At 48.1% G+C, this 18,415-nt stretch overlaps 2 protein-coding genes across 2 annotated transcripts in view; one reads left to right on the top strand and one right to left on the bottom strand.

Annotated features, from left to right (window-relative positions):
• Positions 1–1,373, top strand: part of PDHB (pyruvate dehydrogenase (lipoamide) beta) — a 9,798-nt gene extending 8,425 nt beyond the window's left edge. Inside the window, exons 7-8 of the mRNA XM_006779126.2 lie at positions 410–551; positions 831–1,373. Coding sequence (XP_006779189.1) covers positions 410–551; positions 831–976 — 288 coding nt within the window. The 3' untranslated portion in view covers positions 977–1,373. The remainder of the gene's footprint in view (positions 1–409; positions 552–830) is intronic.
• Positions 1,374–2,398: 1,025 nt separating this feature from the next.
• The window catches only part of PXK (PX domain containing serine/threonine kinase like), a 52,532-nt gene continuing 36,515 nt past the window's right edge, over positions 2,399–18,415 (bottom strand). The window contains 4 exon segments of the mRNA XM_015558216.1: positions 2,399–3,638; positions 14,663–14,725; positions 17,616–17,685; positions 18,139–18,225. Of these exon segments, the coding sequence (XP_015413702.1) occupies positions 3,427–3,638; positions 14,663–14,725; positions 17,616–17,685; positions 18,139–18,225 (432 nt within the window). The 3' untranslated portion in view covers positions 2,399–3,426.

Here is an 18,415-nt window from a genome sequence, read left to right as displayed (position 1 = left end):
ACACATCAATGATGAGAGGGACTCATTGATTGGCTGCCTCCTGCACACCCAACCCTGGGGATCGAGCCCGAAACCCCGGCATGTGCCCTGACCAGGAATTGAACCGTGACCTCATGGTTCCAACTGACCAACTGAGCCACACAGGCCGGGCAGTTATTATTTTGATGAGAGGGAAGTTAAAGTCAAGGGAGGATAAGTGAATTCTGTAAGGTAACAGCAGCTGCTATGGTAAGAGATAAAGATTTTTGTTTTAATTAAATTTTCCCTCTTACTTCTTGTTTATGAATAGGCAGATTAGATTTTCCTAGACCCAAAGATAAATAGGAAACCTAAAGTGGTATTATGGGGATAAGACTGTATTTACGATGCAGTGGCTCTCTAAAGCTTATGTCTTACTTTATCTGGTTAGGTGATAAATCTGCGAACCATCAGACCAATGGATGTTGAAACAATAGAAGCCAGTGTCATGAAGACCAATCATCTCGTAACTGTGGAAGGAGGGTGGCCACAGTTTGGAGTAGGAGCTGAAATTTGTGCCAGGATCATGGAAGGTATTTCAGAAAAACTAGTTTTAATAGTCATAGTTTATAGTATACACTGTGTACCCTGATACTGCATAACAAGATTAAAAGCTAGGAGAGGCCAAATGACTTGAACCTCCAATTTGTCAGCGTGGCACTTTTTCTTTGGGTAAATGTTCAAAACCAGAAACAATCCCCAGAATTAACATTCCTTTAGATTCTTATCTTTCGGCGGTGGCCACACCTTTTGTGCGAAGGTGTTGGTGTTGAGCTGGCTTTTCTTGGCTCTCATTACTCCTTCTCTCCTAGGCCCTGCATTCAATTTCCTGGATGCTCCTGCAGTTCGTGTCACCGGAGCTGATGTCCCTATGCCCTATGCAAAGATTCTAGAAGACAACTCTGTACCTCAGGTTAAAGACATCATATTTGCAATAAAGAAAACATTGAATATCTAGTTTGGACTTGAATATCAAGTCATTGGAATTTATTTAAATACTTAATGACACTACCTGGATTGAAGGGTAAGATCTTACAAGTCGTTAATGTTTTGTACTGGGAAGAATGTACTTGTAAGTGGAAAACTCCATTCTTACTGCCCTAGACTCCATGCCTGTTTTTTTTGTCTGTTACAATTGCTATTTCTTTGAATAAGACTAATGTAAAATTTTGCCCTCTAAATGGAAGGACAAAGTATGAATGGCAGAGTCCTGATGAAAGATATATATATATATACACACACATATATATATATATATATACAAAAAGACAATTTGTATGTAAAGAAAAAAAGCATATGATCTACATTTACTTTTAGATTGTTTTGATAAGGAATAAAGGAATTCCTAACTATGACTATTTGTATTTTTATATTCTTGAAAATAAATGGGGTGAAAGTTTTAAAATTCTATTAAGAAATTAGTGTCATCTAAAATCATTAATCTCTCAGCCCACATCAACCTTGTCCATGTCTATTCTAATAGGGTTCCCTTAAAAATTATTTTTGAGAGTTAATCCTGACCTGAGGAAATTTTTTCTATTGATTTTAGAGTGAAAGAGGAAAGTGGGGTTGGGACAGAGAGAGAGAGAGAGAGAGAGAAACATAGATGTGAGAGCCACATCAATTGATTGCCTCCCACACCTGCTCTGAATAGGGTGGGAAACCTGCCACCTAGGTCCATGCCCTTGACTGGAAATCGAACTCATGACCCTTTAGTGCAGTGTTTCTCAACCTTGGCTGCACATTAGAATCACCTGGGGATCTTTTTAAAATCCTGATTTCTGGGCCTCATCCTCCGGAAATTCTGTTTCTTTGTTATGGGGTGGGGCCACAACATTAGTAACAAAGAAACAATTTCCGGAGGATAAGGCCTAGAAATCAGGATTTTAAAAAGATCCCCAGGTGATTCTAATGTGCAGCCAAGGTTGAGAATCACTGCTTTAGTGCATGGGGCGACACTCTAATCACTAAGCAACACTGGCCAGGGCAGATTCCCTTTAAAATTAAAGCAAAATTCATGTCAGGTATTTTTCTATTGACAAAAAACAGACCTGCTATACATTGCCTTCTTCAGAAGTTACAACGGAAAAAACAGGTTTAAATTAGTTATAAAAGCATACAAATAGTGCCTAATTTAAACAGCAAGACAGGATTGCTTACTAACAGGGAAAATATGCCCTAGCTGGTTTGGCTTAGTAAAGACAGTGTTGGCCTACGGACTAAAAGGTCCCAGGTTCGATTTTGGTCAGGGCACATGCCCGGGTTGCGGGCTGGATGAGGCAGCCAATCAATGATGTTTCTATCTCTCCCTCTCCCTTCCTCTTTGAAATTAATAAAAATGTATTTTAAAATAAAATATTTAGCCAAGCTATAGACAACGCATTTTCTTGACATGGTTTATTTTAATAAAAAATACAGCTGAACATATTTATCACAGATTACATGAAACTATAGACAATGACGTTCTCTCTGCATAGTAACCAACACTGATGTGTGTACTTTAAGTTTTAAATGGATTACTTATAATCCTTTAAAGTGCCGTTTATTTAAGGATTAAGCAAATTATAAGATAAAGGATCTTCCTAATAAACGAGTAACACTTAAAGATGATGTATTTGAATAAACCTTTCCAAAGTCAGAATTCTATAAATGCCAAATTCTCTTATGTTGTAACAATAATTCCCCACAAAACACAAACTTAATTGCTTAGGAGTAAGATCCTCTAATAGACAAGAGCATTTTCTGATGGTGACAGTTCTGTCTGTTCAATGCATTCTACCTATAAGGAAATATGAGTCTAGAGTAGTTGCTTTAGCAGCCCAAGTTCTATATCCACAATGGTATTCCCATTAGAGAATAATACACATTTTCCCCATCCTATTGGAGGGGAAAATGAAGACATCAGTTGCTTCTCTGATTCAGTTGCTTTGGACTATGGTGTTAATGTCTAAGATGAAATTCAGGGAGCAGGTATGGGAGTTACAATCTAAGAATAACCAGAAAATGCTTTAGAGAAATAAACTTAGGAACGTTTCTAGGAGCTGCCTGACGACATAGGAAGGATTGCAATACAAAGGCCATTCACTGCTGCGACTGAATATTGTCATTGTTTTTGTCCGTTTCAGTTGGTAGAAATATTGATTCTGATATGCTGCTGCTCCCAAAAGATGCCCATTAGAGGATGAACAACTCCTTTAGAACAGTAATAAAGGAGCAAAAGATCTCTTAAGGCAGCAATTTTATCATCTACTTGAATATTTCCCTCTTGAAAAGCCACTTACATGAGCATCTGCAAAACAGAACGTGGCTGTACTGGCTCAGCAGTTCTTCATCCAGGAAGAGGGTATTTTAGTGGTTGGAGGTGTGTAGAAAAAAAAAACTTTTCCCTCCAAGTGTAAACACGAAACTTTAGCTGATCTTAGGAGCACTATGATCACAGGTTTCGGCTTTCCTCAGAGTTCCTTTTTGGAAATTCTGGATGGAGCTGAGTAAGGCCCCTCGGCTCATGCCATTCACAGCCTGGGGCTGCGGCTGTGTGGCTACCTCTGTGCTCAAAGGAGGCAAGGGAGCTGCTGGTGGTGGAGGCGGAGGTGGAGGAGGTGGAGGTAATGTGGAAATCCCTGTAGAAAAAAAAAGGGACAGTCAGCATCACCTCCAAACCCCCTGCATGCATGCTACCGCTCAGTCCTGGGCGGAGCGAACAGACTTTAGTGAGACAAGTGTTTTCCCTCACAGGGCAAGATGCCCAGTACTGCATGATTTTTAAAATACTGAACAAGAAAGCTAGAAGCATCAAAGGGGAATTTTAATTAAAGGTTGCCATTTCTCCCAAATAACAGTCATGTGTGAAGACTGAATATCACAGATTACATGAAACTATATAGTGACATTCTCTCCGGATAGATGAAGCTCTAACTCCATTTCCAAATTTTAGTAATGCTCCCCAAAGAAAAGTTCCATCAGCTACATTAATTAGGCCCACCAACTCCTGAGCTAGCAAAGACAGACATCTGGCCCTAGCTGGTTTGGCTCAGTGGATAGAGTGTTGGCCTGCAGACTGAAGGGTCTTATGTTCAATTCCAGTCAAGGGCACATGCCCAGGTTGTGGGCTCAGTCCCCAGTAGGGGGTGTGCAGGAGAGAGCCGATTGATAGTTCTCTCTCATCATTAATGTTTCTATCTCCCTCTCCCTTCCTCTCTGAAATCAATAAAAATATAAATATATGCTCAGGTGAGGATTAAAAAAAAAGATAAACATCTGTATGCAGAGTTGAGCTACCTGAATATCTATATATTTCAAAGCTCAGCAACCAGAACAACCAGTGGCTGTGACACACATTGCAGCAGCCAACCAGCCTGATCTGGGCCCTGATCAGCGTCCCCACCCTGGCTGTCCTGTCCCCTGATTCCCCCCCTGCCCCCCATTGAGGGTGGGGTGTGCCGGCCAACTGCCTGTGGCCCCTCCCCCTGGCTGGCCCTGTCCCCACTTACCCCCGCCCCTCCCCTGATCTGGGGAGGGGCCAGCTGGCCCAGTCCAATGGGCCCCTATCGGCCCCTGTCGGGGTAGGCCAGCCAGACCACACCTACGCACGAATTCGTGCACTCGGCCTCTAGTCAATAATAAGGGGTGAACAGTTCTTTAGATGCTTCAACACACACAATATTTGAAGGATGTGATTTAATATAAAATGACAAACCACTCAGTATTCTTGGCAAGACACCAGTGCCTACAGGGTTATGGGTTCCTCAGGGGCATCTATCTCAAATAATCATTTCCTATTAGGATGCATTAAAGAAATACAAAAAGCTAATAATTGTTGCAATGCAAAGTAGAGGGCAAAGAGCTCTCTCTTCCCAGCAATGGGATTCTCAAGGAGGAGTCCTCCTCAAGCTCCCCTCTTTCCGCTGTGGCCCAACCCAGGAACAGACACAACTGCACTAACCCTATATCTTCGCTAAAGCATCAGGAGAGATGGAATGTCGAACTCTACCCTGGTGGGCAAGAAGGGAGCTAGACATGTGTTTCAAACTTCCCTTAGCTTCCAGGCACACAAACATTTGGCACTTGAATGTTACAGTTCTGACTGAATGAATGAACTGCTCTCCCAGGACAAAATAAAGACTGAATACAGAAAAAGCCCTGCCTTAAGGGACCTGCCTGTGCCACAGAGTTCATTGCCCCATTTCCTGGGAACCTTGCAGCTCTCAGTGACTCCACCCACCTGTTTCGAGCCTTACCCTCTACCCCTTCCAAGGGCTACACCATTCTGCCAGGTGGTTCCCCCCTAAACTGCTCCTGGACTGTGGTGTTAACAGGTAAACATACCAATCACCCCATGCATTTATATGGATAAGTGGTTCAGGGTTGCCAATAAAATACTTAGGTAAGTACATGACAGGCAATGGTTAAAATCTTGTGTTTCACAGAAAACCACTTACCTTTCTTTATATCTTTACCCAAACCTAAGGCAGCTGAAATTAAAGAATCACACAGACACACACACTCATGCTTTACAGTCTTGGAATTCTCAAATGATAGAGCAATACAAACAAACATTAAACAGACAAATGAACAAAATGTGGTTTCTATTTGTTCTATACAATAACAACTAATGAATGAAATTCGATTATGTCAGGTGGAGTGTGGGAAAATGTCCCTGGCCTTATGTTACTGGGTTACAAAGATAAAAGGGACTTGAAACGTAAAACGAGTGTTGGGGTATGTGATACAAGCATTCCTCTGAGGGGCGTTTTAGACAGTGACCAGTGAAAAACCAGGAGGAAGGGGACTTGCGCCTCTGAAAGCTCTCGGAACTGAACTGCAGCAGAGTCCGGAGGACTGAGCAGCACCAATGCCCCCACCCTCCCCGCTTGCCATGCAATGACCAGAAAAGGGCAGCAGAATCTGGACTGATGTTCAGGGCCTAACATGTATGGGTGGGCACTGGCACTTCCGCCTTCCGGCTTTGTGCTCTGAACCTGGCAGAAGAGTCCCTGTGGGTTACAGATGAGACTGGGTCTGGACTGCAACAGCACTTGTGTCCTCACGACATGGAACTGCCATCCAGAGAGGATGCCCCTCCGGCCCAGGATCCTGGGAGGCTAGCAATGGGCTGCCAGGGCTGGACATGGGCATGGGCTGCCGGCTGGACATGGGCATGGGCTGCCATCTGGACAAAACTGCTTGGTCTTCATAAGGAACCAACCCTTGACTTTGGCCTCATTACCAGGAGCTCAAAATTAAAAATGCAAATTCACTACCACAAGGTTTGGGAGTTGGGGGGTGGCGTTTGTAACTGAACCTTCATTTCCAAGTAAATGCTGAGACTGTTACCACTTGCAGTGAATTTCCTGGAATAGGTATGTGGTATAAATAAATACACTGTCCAAAGTGCTATGGGGTAACTGTGTCTGCAATGCAAATGGGAAGCTGAGGGCTGTGCGAAAGCAGAAGCTGCTCATCCAGGAGCACAGAGCAAGGTCCCAAGGTCACCCTGATGTCTGCCCACAGGGGCCGACCAATCGCAGGCCTGACATCCCATGACGTCCACTTTGCCTCGAGGGGCCTGCGACACCTGGGGCAGATACTGATGTGCACGATCAGGACAAGGGAACCCAACTCGCCAGCTCAGAGCACTCGGGAGGGGAGAGGAGGACCAGGAGTCAGAAGGCCTCCTGGAGGAGGCAAGGACACAGACTCCGGGACTCCCAGTCTGACTCTAGGCCCAGCAACTTCTTTTTGTCTTTTCTATAGTCCACAAGCCTCCTTTACAGTTCACTGGGGCTTCAGCTACAACATATCGGTAACAAAGCGGGGAGGGGAGGAAGGGTAACAAGGGCCGATTCAGAGTTGGCTCTTTGGCCTGTGACAAACCTGAGCGCCCCATTCCTCAAATGTGACTGAGCTCCTCCCCAACAGAAGGCTTCCACAGCCTTATCCCCAGGCCACAGACAACACCGGACAGCTTCCCTGTTAGGTTACTAACTGAACTCACACAGCTTTGAGAAACAGAGTTCTGCAACACCCCGGATGAGGGAAGCTCCAGACAGCTTGTCTACAATCACAACCCAGTCAGGCCTGACTTCTCTGTCTCACTTTGTCTTAGACAAAAACCTCAAGAGTCAACTACTCTCCCCTCCCCAGAACCCCATGACCAAACCAAATGGGTACCTGGCAATCCCACCGAGGCTGGAACAGGCCACCGACGGCTGCAACCAGAGCGTAGGTTGGAAACATCCTTGCCAGCCTTGTGGGTCCCCTTGCCTTGGGCCAATTTAGCAATCTACAGGTGTCTGTAAGTCTGTGTTCCTTTGTGGTCCACACACACAGAGGTGGGGAGGCCACACGGCCACCAGTCCTGCCAACTACCCTCGAGGAAATGGAGAGCAGGACCCTGGGAAGCAGGCGGCCCCAGCTCTTGGGATCTGCCTTCACCTTTTGTCTCAGAAGGACGAGGAGGCTGCAGTCACGTCCCAACTCAAGAATTATTAAGGATGTGTGAAAAAGAACCGCTTTTCCCAATAAGCTGTCTCTCCATAGCCAAGAACTCAACTGCCAGCACCCTTTCCCCTTCATCAGAGTAACAAGGAACAACATTTTTACAGGGACAGGACTCTGAGAGCCTAGTTTCCAAAATTAAAATATACCAAAATGCCATACAGTTGACTTGTAGGTTTTAGAGCTGTATTTTAAAACTAAAATCAGAGTGAAAAGGAAGATTTTGAAGGTCATGATGGAAATGAAATGAAGGTAAATGAAGTCACTTGGGTGCATTTTAAAGATGCTGCATTTCATTTAATGTTCAGCGAAGGAAATGGTCTCAAGTCTCCCTCCCCATTTGTTCATCACTTCAGAGACTAGATGCACTGGGTCCCATTTCACATTCAGAAACAGCATCTTTAAAGTGAGAGGGATCCGTATAGTTTACTTTACCAAAAACTCACGTTCAAAAGGGCGCATGCTCTACTGAAAACAGCAAAGAGAGAGAGAGAAAGAGAGAGAGGACAGTCATTATTCAGATTTTAGTGTCATTTAATCAAATAGTAAGAGACAGCAAAATATTAGTCTGAATCACATGCTGGTTATTCTCACTGCCAAACTAGGAGACATGTAAGATAAGCACGAGATGCACTGGCTAGTACACGGCTGTGACCCTTTTAGAACATGGCAAATACACGCATGTGGTAACCAATGAGTCGCTTTCTTCCTTGTGGTCTTTTTCTTTTGTGGAGCCAGTTGGTTGCTATTTTTACTTACTGACAAGCACAACACTCCCTTCAGAAGACCCAGGAAGCTTTTTCCTTCCCTGAAAAGTGGAATGAGCACTAGGAGTATCCTTGGGTCTCTTACTAAATAAGAGGGGAGAAAAACTAGAACTCATAACTTTTTCCAAGCAAATGTTCTATAATTTAAAATGGACACACGGCCCGGCTGGTGTGGTTCAGTGGTTGAGCATCGACCTATGTATCAGGCCACTGGATAGATTCCCAATCAGGGCACATGTCCAGGTTGTGGGCTCAATCCCCAGCAGGGGATGTTCAGGAGGCAGCCGATCAATGATTCTCTGTCATCATTGATGTTTCTATCTCTCTCTCCCTTGCCCTTCCTCTCTGAGATCAGAAGAATATATATTTCTTTAATTTTTTAAAAAAGAAGCCCTAACCAGTTTGGCTCAGTGGACAGAGGGTTGGCCTGCAGACTGAAGGGTGCCGGGTTCAATTCTGGTCAAGGGCATGTACCTTGGTTGCAGGCTCCGGGCTCTGGTCAGGGGCGTGAGGGAGGCAACCAAGTAAGGTATCTCTCTCACATCGATGTTTCTCTCTGTCTCTCCCTCTCCTTCCCACTCTCTCTAGAATCAATGGAAAAAATATCTTTGGGTGAGGATAAACTAATTAATTAATTAATAAGATGGAGACATCTTTTCAGAGTTGGGAGAGCAAGGACGCAGGGCAGGTCTAAAGTGGAGCACCTGGGCAGGAGCAGGTGGCCCCTCCCCTGAAGGCTGCTGGGGCTGGAGGCTGAACTGGGCAGTGGGTGGCATTAGTTTACGTAAGATATAAAACCATTATAAAAGAACAAACAAACCAAGGACAACGTCTTTCTTCCTGTCTAGATTGCAAGTGAAATTTAAGAGAGGACACTTTCCCTGACAGTGAATCCCGGAGTCCCCACTGAACCAACCTGCCCGCTGCCCAGAGGAAGTGAGGCCCCGTGAGGCAGGTCACTCGGTGCAGCAGGGAGGGTGCTGGGGACACTGCCCAGCCCCAGCCCCACGCCCACCCCACCAGCGGAGGGCTTTGGGGAGAGCCCCACACTTGGGCGTGGAAGGCGCTGGGGAGGGCAGGAGAGCAGCACTGCAGGGCAGACCTGTTCATCCCAAAGACGGTGACTGCTCTGTGTTGTGTAGGTTTTACTAAACATCCTTATGGCTTGAGACATTGATTTTGAACCTAAAGTGGGTTTCAGACTTTGATTTGGCTACACAAATTATGGTCCAACATTCTCAACTTCATCTCTTTTTTTGTGCCTTATTTATTCTTAACCCTCCATCCTGTTACTCAAGTCCTCAGTCACTCAGGGCCATAGGCTCTGTTCTCCCTCCTCCAGCTCCCGTCCAGATAGGAAACTTCCCTCTCTCCAGTCATTCTTACAGACTGGGTTTCTACACTGTCAGCTCTCTCTCTTCAAAATTATTGCTTAAAATTATAGACTGCAAGCAAGAAGGGCTAGGATTCTCTTGCAGGACATCCATCGCTTATACTTGATAGCATTTGACCGCTTTTAAAGCCTTGTCCTCTACATTATCTACCTAGTCAAGACCAGGACATCTTTCCAAAGGCAGCTCTGAAGAATGCAAATTACTCGTCCAAGGTCACAGCTGGAAGGTGGTGAAGCCACAAACCAGGCCTAGGATTTCTGACTCTGCTTTCAGGGTCCTTCTCCCACCAACCACACACAGCGCTTACCCACAGGCCGTGGGGTAAGTGAGCAAAGACAGAGCTATTTTAATCCTGGCTCTAGCATCCCCCACTTGTGTGACCTTGGCCAAAGTCCTTTAACCCCACTAGAGCCTCAGTTTCTTTGTCTGTAAAATGGAGCACCAGAAAAATCCATTCTCCTTGGATAGAAAGGTATTCATGGGGAGCAAATGAAACAATGACTACACATCACTTAGAACAATACCTATCACAGAATAAGTGCTCAAAATGTGTTAAATACGATTAAAAACAAAAGAATCTAGGTCCTCCTGCTTACTTAGCTTTCTCTAAATACTCTTTGCAAACCTGTTTTTTTTTTTAAAAAAAATAAAGACAATATTTTGCAAAAGCTGCCTGCTCCCAAAGGGAGGGTGGACGGGAATATTGATGTGTGTAAACTGGGACCTTCTAAATCAGCGGTTGCCAACCGGTGGTCCGAGGTCTGAGAGGTTGGGAAAAGGTCCGAAAGGTTGGCGACCGCTGCCCTAGATCATACCCTTGCTTCTAGAGGCAGGAAACACAACCTTTCGCAGAAAACAAAGTGCTAGGAATGTTCTCACTGAAAAAGAGGTTTAGAGACTCGCACCCCACTGCTGGAAGTGCCGGCCAACTGAGGGGAAAGATATTTCTCCTGTCAAATTGGTGAGGCCCTCAAGAGGAGGCCCGAGGGCAGGGAGGTACACACACCCGGACAGGCCCCAGTCCCTATAGTATATACCAGGGGTTCTCAAACTATGGCCCGCGGGCCACATGCAAATACAAATATTGTATTTGTTCCCGTTTTGTTTTTTTACTGCAAAATAAGATATGTGCAGTGTGCATAGGAATTTGTTCATAGTTTTTTTTTAAACTATAGTCCGGCCCTCCAACGGTCTGAGGGACAGTGAACTGGCCCCCTGTTTAAAATGTTTGAGGACCCCTGGTATATACAAACGCTGGAAAGGCCTCCTGAGACTACGGCCACTTCACTCACAAACATCTGTCACCTCTGCCCCATCCTAAAAGTAACTGAGCTAGGACCACCCTCAACTACTGTTAGGGGCACAAATAGAATACTGGGGACTAGCTCTTAGTTATAAGAAAGAAGAGATATTAATCATGCCCTGTTAACCTGGACTGTTTTGTTCTGATTAGAGAAAGTACCTTCTAACCTGGCTGGGAGTCATCTTTGCACCCAGGAGTCAACCTTGGAATGACTAAACATTCCAAGGAACTGCATTCAGGAACTGCCTATTATCATGGAAAGATTGACAGCCTTGTTGCCCAAACAGTGGAGTCCCACCCCAGCCTCCTACTTCCCCATGCCTGTAATCCCTACTTCCCCATGTAATCCTTGCCCTACCCTATATAAGCAGCTGGCTTATGGAGGGCAGTGGGGCAGATTTTTGTGGATGACCTGCTGCTCCCCCATACTGCCACAATACTGGAATAAACGCTCATATATGACTCAACCCTGTCTCTGCTTAATTGGCTCAAGTAGTGACAGGCAGACCGGACCCATTGGTTGTGCGGGTTCACCACCATGAATGTGCTTAACATGCGCTCTTTTAGGAAAAAAAGCAATGCTGTGACAATGAACTTGCCCAGGTTGAGTTATTGCTGTGCAAACTGTCAAAGGCAGGGCTCACAGCAGCTGTACGGGGAGCCTGATTAGAAGGAACTGGGAGACAGTATCCTGTCACCCCCACCCTTTTGTCTTTTATGGGGGAGGTGAGGAAACCCAGACACGAGAAGTGACTCACTCAAGGTCTCCTGGGAACTCAGTGTGCCGCGGGCTTCCTGTGTGCAGCCACTGCCCTAACCTCGTCCTCACTGGATCCCCTTACTGACCTGACGAGGCAGGCACTGCTGGTACCCTCCTTTACAAAAGGAAACTGAGACACAGGGAGGCTTAGTGTCTTGTCCAGGTCCCAGAGCCAGCAGAGTGGCGGCTCTCAAGTTTAGGCTCCTGGCCCAAGGTGTAACTCCCAAGAGCTCCCACACTGAGTTGCCACCTTAACAGGGAATTCTTTTTTATACTAGCCCTTGAAAATGAAGAATTTTCCTTCATTTCTTGAGAAAATCGCATTTCATCAGAAAGTTGAAAGACACTCTCCTTGATTTAGTTAGACCATAAGCCTGGCCTAGAAGCAGAGACATCAATTGGAGTAAATGATTCCAGCAACAAGGTGGGCAGCGTGCAGGGAGGCAGTGAGAAAGCCGAGCCCAGTGAGAAGCCGGCCTCCAGCCTGGGGGGAAGGACCCCTCTAGGCAGGGGCTGAGGAGCCAGAAGTTGCCACCCTGGGCTGACAGTCTGTTCTCACCCGGCAGAGGCCTGGAAGGCAAAGCAAGTCCAAGCACACCCACCCACAGGGTTGACCGCACGGCTCCCATGGTGCAGTCCACGAGGGCTGCCACCCTGGGCCTCCCACAGAACAGAAGCTTGAGGTGTTGCTGTTGGTGAACTAGTTTCTCAGGTGGATTCTCTAGGAAGCGAACTATTGGGAGAAAAAAATGACCTGGCTGGGCCCCGGAGAATGCATTTGCCTGAATTGTGTCTATCACCCCGGGGCTTCCGACAGGTGCTGGAAACGTGACCCCGCTCCAGCTGGGGCCCGGCCTGTTTACCTCCGTGACCCAGGGCCAAGCACAGTGCCTGACATGCCGCAGGCTCCCCACAAATGCCTCTGGAGTAACCGAATGAATAAACTCTCTGTATGCCCCACAGAGAGCCTCAGATGGTAGGTGGACAGTCAAGGGCTAGTTATCACTTTTATGATATGCATTACAATAAATGCCCAGCAGAGGTCAGAGTGGAGTCTTTGGGGGCCGAGCTGGTAATTCCATCAACAAAATATTAAAGGAGATAAAGGGAAGAAGGGGGCAGTATTTGCTGGGGATGTCTCATGTCTGCCAGGCACTGTGCTTGGGGCCTCACTTGTGTTTTCCCTCTGAATGCTTAGGACTCCCCTTCAAGAGAGATATTATCAGATCTGAACAGATCTATCTTGAAGTGAAGCCCCCCAACTGCTCCCACTCTTCTCCGTTTTTCCAACATTGACTCTAACTACAAGATCCTTCTTTTCCTTCTCCTCTCATTCTAAACGTCACCCCCACTCATGCAAACCTGCTACGTAGGAGATAGTTCCCTTCAAACCACAGGTAAATTAGAGGATTAACAACAACAAAAATCCAAATAGACCGAATTTCCCAAGACATTTAAACATGAGAAGTAGCACTAACTTCCCAGGATCACATCCCATGCACGCCAGGTGCTCTGCACTCTAACAGGCACCCCCTTTGTTAAAGGAGGGCTCATGGAGCCTCACTACCCAGTCTCCGCACTGCCCTCACTATGCCTAAGTGGTGTGAAGGCACATCCTGTCTGGGAGAAAGTGGCTCAACATGATCTGGGCAGCAGATCTCCAGAAACTTATGATCAGCTGACACAGGTCACCTCTACAAGAGACAGAGAAGTCTATTTTCTGTCTTGATCAATATTTGGGGGCTTCCTCATAAAAACCTGCTGACAAAGTCGGACAGGGGAAAGAACATCGTCCCCACGAGCCAGGTACTTTGCTACTGAAATAGGTTCTGGCTCCAGCACGCTCGGCAGCGAGCCGCCAGGGACCATCCTCCGCCAGCCAGGACGACACCATGGCCAGAGTGAGCTGCTCAACCCAGTCCCCCTACACATGCTCCCCATTTCCAGGGAGGTCAGAGAGAAGCATGGGAGAGCTGTCGAGCAGTGATGCACTTGGTAGCTCCCAGGTGTCGCCTTAAACCTAACGCATATGCTGTTGTCAACTCACACATCAACCGCAGCCAATGACCTCCTTCAGGTAGCTGCAGCCGCTCCCACGCCCAGCGGCAAGCTGAGGGGCAGATCAGCTCCGCCGGCATCTAGAACTTCTGGCTCATTTAAGAACAAACGAGATACTGGGACTCCAGTGTGTTTTTATGGGGCTTATAAAATGGTGAGGAGATAGTAGTTCAAAATGAAAGGAGTGGAGCTAGCATTGTGAGGCCACACCACCGAATCAGAGACTTGTGTAAGTATTCCTGGGTTAACATTTTTCTACATTTTCCCAACAGAACTTGTAGTAACTGATTTAATTCACAGGTGACACGAAGGCTAGCCACAGACTACCCGGATGACAGTTATCAGGAACCCAGGAGCGCCGCGGTCATTCCCCTCCCACACCTGGGCGTCTCCCCGGTTTTGCTCTGTGACAAAACCCACATAATGGCTGGGTCCCCTGAGGAGAGCGCTGGAGAGGCCTGGACCAGGGACCACAGGCTTCCACGCCAGCACAGGGCTAGGTTAGGGCTGGGGAAGGACAGGGCCTGGGCGGCGCTGCGACTGCTGTGTGGACCCAGAGCCTGTGCCCAAAGGAGCTCTAATCTGGGGAGCCCTGCAGGCAGCTTTTCAGCAGAGAGAGAAGCCTGGGGTAGAGGGTGGCTAGTGACCCCGAAACCAACCACTGCATTCCCAGGAGACCCGAGTCTGTAAATGCAGACCCTCCGCTCTCCCGATGGCACTGCTAACGTGCACTCCTCCGGTTCTCTGGAGAGACGGGCACTGCCCCACCCTGAAAGGCTTGGGCGCAGGTGAGAAGAGAAGCCGGGCTCCTCCCCCTGCAGGTGGATTGCAGGAGGGAGCAGGCTACTTTGCCTCCATCACTAACCTGCTGTAGAGGGCGGAGTCGGCGAGGACGGAGATGTGAGAGGTGAGCTGGCCCCAGATCCTGCTAAGAGAAAACACAGAAACACATATAGGACTAAGGAAAGACACCTGGAGCTTGGCCCGATGGGCCCCACCACTGTCAGAGAATCTGCCCGTTGCTGGTGTGTGGCCTGCGCTAAAAGTTGAGGAGGGACAGAGAATCCAGGGCCTGGACCAGGGACCACAGGCTTCCACGCCAGCACAGGGCTAGGTTAGGGCTGGGCTGCTCCCCGACAGCTTGCTTATTTGAAACCAACCCTGCAAACCCACCAGCTATGCATTTGGCTGCAGTCCCTCCTCCTGACCCAAGCCCCTTCCCTGGGAAATGAAGGACAAACGACGGTGCCTTGGCATGTCAGAGACGTGCTGGGGCAGAGAGGTGCGGGGCCGTCCAAGGAGGTGGGAATTCCCACAGCAGCCACCCAGCAATGCTGTGTAAAAGCTCCACTTCATCCGCAGGTCCATTCCATTAGGTAGGGGCAGCCCATTCATTCAGTGTGTGGATTTCCCAGGCCTTTTCTTACCCCAAATTCAATAAATACCCGTATTTACATTAAAACAATGTGCATACACCCCTACGTTGCATGCATTTTCTGTACCCAGTCACCTTGTTGTATTTCAAATATTTCCAAGTTCCCAGCATCTCCCCAGTGCTCAGCAACCCCCAGAATACACGCTGCAGCCTCACATGGAAGAAGCCCAAGAGCAGACAGAGGTTCCCACATGAGAGCCTCCCCCACACAGAGGGGGTAACCATAGCTGAGGGAGCGCTGTGATCATGCCCCCGAGAAACCGCTGGCTGTTCTGCGGAAGCCTGCGCCATCCCCTTCCCCACTACCCACAGGACATGCCCACGTGGCACAGGCACTGGGCACGAGGAGAACTGTCCTACCACACACCCTTCTTTCCACTATTTCCACTTTTCTCTCACCTCTCTGTAAACTGAGGCGTTTTACTGGGAAAGGGGGTAAAGCGCAGCCCGCCCTGTTTCCTACTGCTTGGCAGTGCCAGCCCAGATGGTGATGGGGAGAAGACTGAACGTGGGATCCCGTGGGATCTGGAGAAGATCTGCACATTTCCATCAACTGCTGTTTGTTCTCCTGAACTCCCGAGGGCACGGCCGTGCTTGGCGTCCCCGGGGCCCCATCTGCCGCATCTGGCACAGGGCCTTGCAGGCAGGCGGTGCCTCAGAAGGTGGAAAACACAGTCAGGCTTTCTCTGCTTTGCCAGAAATTGGCTGCTGGACAGAAGGACCACCAGTCAGACATGCTGGTTGGAGACATGGGTCTTAGGCACGATAGTGACTGGCCATGTCCATCCCATCCACCAAGGAGAAAAGAGCCTCCAACTGCGGAATTGCCCACAGGCCACAGCGTCCTCCAGCCCCTCTCCCCTCTCAGCCTCCACACGCGTGCAGCCTGCCTGAGTCCTCACTGGGACCTCCAGGGCCTGGCCTCCCTCCTTCTCCTTCCTATTAGCCCCCCTGCGCCCTTTTCTGGCCTGGCCTCTGCAGGCAGTGGTGTCAGCATGATTCCCACCTTCTTTGTGGAGTCCCCTCTCCTACCAACTCTTCTAATTCCCAGCTCCACCCACACCACCTGCATTCTCTGGCTGGGGCTAGTCTGCCTGTGTGCCACCCCGTTTCTCCCCTTCCCCCCAGCAGAGGCCCTCCCTGACTTCCCGGAGAAGACTGAGAACGCAAGAACTGTGAACGCTCTCAATTTCTTTCCGCCTTTAAATGCCTCTACCTTTTCACCTGCCCCCGCCCCAACCCCCCCAGCTCCTGCCTCCGGGAAGAGAGGGATGGGCTTCCTCCAAGGCTGAGACTTCCAGCTGGGCTCTTGATGCTGAGTCCTGGGCCTTCAAGGCCTTTCACCCCATTACTCGCTCTCCTGCGTGTTCAGTTTTCTCTCTCTCTCCTAGGTCCTCCTCCTGCCTAAAGCATATGCAGCTAGCCCGGCTGGCAGCGTGGCTGGCTGCAGCATCGTTCCATGCCCCGAAATGGTTGTGGGTTTGATTCCTAATAAGGGCACATTCTCAGGTTGCGTGTTCAACCGCAGTCAGGGCACATAAGGGAGGCAACTGGTTGATATTTCTCTCCCATGTCGATGTTTCTGTCTCTCTCTAAAATCAATAAAACAAAGAAAAAAACATATCCTTGGGTGAGGATTTTTTTAAAAGTATATGAAGCTATTCCTGAGCCTAAAGAAACCTCCCTGCCGAAACTGGTTTGGCTCAGTGGATAGAGCGTCGGCCTGCGGACTGAAAGGTCCCAGGTTCGATTCCGGTCAAGGGCATGTACCTGGGTTGCGCGCACATCTCCGGCGGGGGATGTGCAGGAGGCAGCTGATCGATGTTTCTCTCTCATCGATGTTTCTAACTCTCTATCTCTCTCCCTTTCTCTCTGTAAAAAATCAATAAAATATATTAAAAAAAAAAAAAAAAGAAAGAAACCTCCCTGTTCCCTTGGCCTTCCAGGGCCAAGCCCAAGCTGATTCACGGGTAGGAGAACTGGAAGGTCTCAAGGGATCATCACTTTGGCCCTAATGTCCAGAGACGGGGACATTAAGGCCCGAAGCCTGTGGGGCTGGGTGAGGGGCAGCCGGGAGTGGCAGGGATGACTGCCAGCTCAGGACAGTGCTCTCTCACCGCCCGCCCTTCTGGAACGATGCTTTCTGCTATCCCACACACTATGGGGCCTGCCCTTAGAGAAGAGGCTGCTGACCCAGTGACCTCTGAGGTCCCTTCCGTGAGCCATGATGCTGCCGTACCCTTCATTAGGGACAGAATGCTTTTGTTTTCTTCACTTGTCACCACTCTCTGGCTACCAGAACCCAAGGCCCCTCTATAAACTATAGACAGGCCCTGGTCCTGGCCTTTGGGTGCTGGCTCCACTACAATCGATAACCAGTTACCTGAATTATTGGAGTTGCTGTATTTTGCTGAATGTTCTTCACTATTTTCAATAGCAGATCGTTTTGACTTCTTTGAAAATAGAAAGAGAAGAGGGGGGAGAGAAAGAGTAAACACACTGAAGCTGAGAGTTAGAATAAAAATATTTTCTAGGCATGCAGTTAAACTATCCACAGGCAAGGTCATATCCACACACTCGGTAACTTAATACCAAGAAGAAGTCACAAGCCAAAACCAAAGGGGGAAATAACCACAATCCTGCTGGCTATTATCTCAGGCCGATCACTGCCCCCAGTTATATCCGGCCGTAACCAGCCCAGCAGCCAGGAAACTTACGGCCCATTTCTTTCCTGATAGCATGTAGCTCCTTTTTTTAAAGCTGCAAACCAGTCATCTGCAAATAGTTTTGGCTTTCAAGGAGATACAGCACAAAACCCGCCCTTAACTAAATGTGCACCATTAGCCTAGAACTTTCTTCAGGTGGGACCCAGAACTCTTCTCCACACAGAGAGACAGCAGGCTCACCTTTCGAGCTAAAATCTTCCTCTTTTTTCTTTCTTCTTCAGATCCATGGTGTGACTGAGCTCTTGTCAGTCTTCGATGCTGGTGAATCTAAGAGAACGCAATTCGCCACAAATGTACTGTATTTGCCGGCGTATAAGACGATTTTTTGGCCCTAAAAAATATGCCTCCAAGTGGGGGGTCGTCTTATACGCCAGGTACACTTCAGATAGACTGCCCATAGTGCTTGCCCCGTGCCATAGTGGCCTCCCGATGCCCGCCCACTTCATTCCACATACCG

Source organism: Myotis davidii, unplaced genomic scaffold (genome assembly GCF_000327345.1).
Source record: "Myotis davidii unplaced genomic scaffold, ASM32734v1 scaffold189, whole genome shotgun sequence".
Taxonomy (NCBI): domain Eukaryota; kingdom Metazoa; phylum Chordata; class Mammalia; order Chiroptera; family Vespertilionidae; genus Myotis; species Myotis davidii.
This window is presented reverse-complemented; position numbering and strand designations above follow the sequence as displayed.